Below are 1205 nucleotides of genomic sequence, written 5' to 3' on the forward strand. Positions count from 1 at the left end.
TTTTTTTCATAAAAATGACTCACATTGAGTGGTGCATCATTCAAGGCTTGTGTATAACACGTCATCGCTTCCTTTTTCCTTTGATTAATATGCGCGAGGACCCTCTGCTGGTGCATAGCCGCCAATTGGTGTTTCTCAGCATCTCCCTCCTCCTCCAAGGCTTGCACCGTCTGTTGAAACCTCTGAGTCATCCTCTGTTTAAACTCATCGGCTCCTCTAGGATCAGTTTGTCTCATATCCTGATACCTCTCCTCCAAATCGGACCAATCCTTCATAACCCTCGTCACCTTTTCCCTATGTGTCTCCTCCAGGCGCTCCTGCGCCTCCTTGTAACTCTGATGCTCATTCCTGGGGTCAAAATGCGTGAAATACGGATCTGGTGTAGGCACTGATGTTGTCTTCGCCGTGGTGGTGGTGGTGGTGGTGGTCGTCGTCGTCGATATTGCCGGTTGTTTGGACGTCGTGCTCGACGAGGTGGTGTCCCAATCCGAGTCGTCGTATTCGTCATCGTCGTCGTCGTCCTCGTCGTCGATGTTGGGGTCGTCGGAGAGTTCCGTGTCGTCGGCTAAATCGTCAAGGTCGTCCTTGTCGTCGTCTTCGTCGGATGTGGAATCGTCATCGTCGATATTGTCAAACATGTCTTGATCTTTGGGATTTTTCAGGATTGTCAAGTCGACCGGTTTTTTCGGTTTCATGTTGTCTGAAAATGAGAATTTATTAGACAGTGGGGATGCGAAGTTTTAGTTGGGGATAATTTTCAGTGTGTCGAGGGAGTTGGGACTGAAATATGACTAGTTGGGATTTTAGTTTAGATCAAGGCGAATTTTTTTTGATTTTTGTCGATTAATTCAGGACTTATTGGTAATAACCTCTTATCTTTGGTACCACTCAAAAGCAAATTTAATTTTCTATCATATCCAAAAAAGATTACTGTTCTACGATAAATAGTTATCGAGAAAATTTCTGATAAAATCAAAAATATCAAAAATTTAAATCCGCTTATAACTTTAAAACTATTAGGAATTTTGCGGTTTTCTTGACGCCAATCGATTCCCCGGAACATTTTACATAGGTTTACCTCAAAATATTGTATCATTGAGACACAGTTTTGCCACAATTTACAAATTAAAAAAAAGTAAAAATTTGTTAACACAAAAAAAAACATTCAAACTAGATCTAAAATTTTCAAAAACAGAAAAAATCAT

General features: G+C 41.2%; 1 protein-coding gene across 2 annotated transcripts in view; it reads right to left on the reverse strand.

The window, feature by feature from the left end:
• The window catches only part of LOC123005975 (amyloid-beta-like protein), a 64688-nt gene that overhangs the window by 10959 nt on the left and 52524 nt on the right, over positions 1 to 1205 (reverse strand). For both annotated transcript variants that reach the window (XR_006412793.1, XM_044400086.1), the window contains exon 5: positions 24 to 700. Coding sequence is in view for 1 of the 2 variants with exons in the window: in XM_044400086.1 (XP_044256021.1) it covers positions 24 to 700 (677 nt within the window). In the remaining variant the exon portion in view is untranslated. The remainder of the gene's footprint in view (positions 1 to 23; positions 701 to 1205) is intronic.

The sequence above is a fragment of the Tribolium madens genome, unplaced genomic scaffold (assembly GCF_015345945.1).
Source record: "Tribolium madens isolate multiple individuals breed KSU strain unplaced genomic scaffold, Tmad_KSU_1.1 Scaffold_20;HRSCAF=117;Tcas5.2_LG4, whole genome shotgun sequence".
Taxonomy (NCBI): Eukaryota; Metazoa; Arthropoda; class Insecta; order Coleoptera; family Tenebrionidae; genus Tribolium; species Tribolium madens.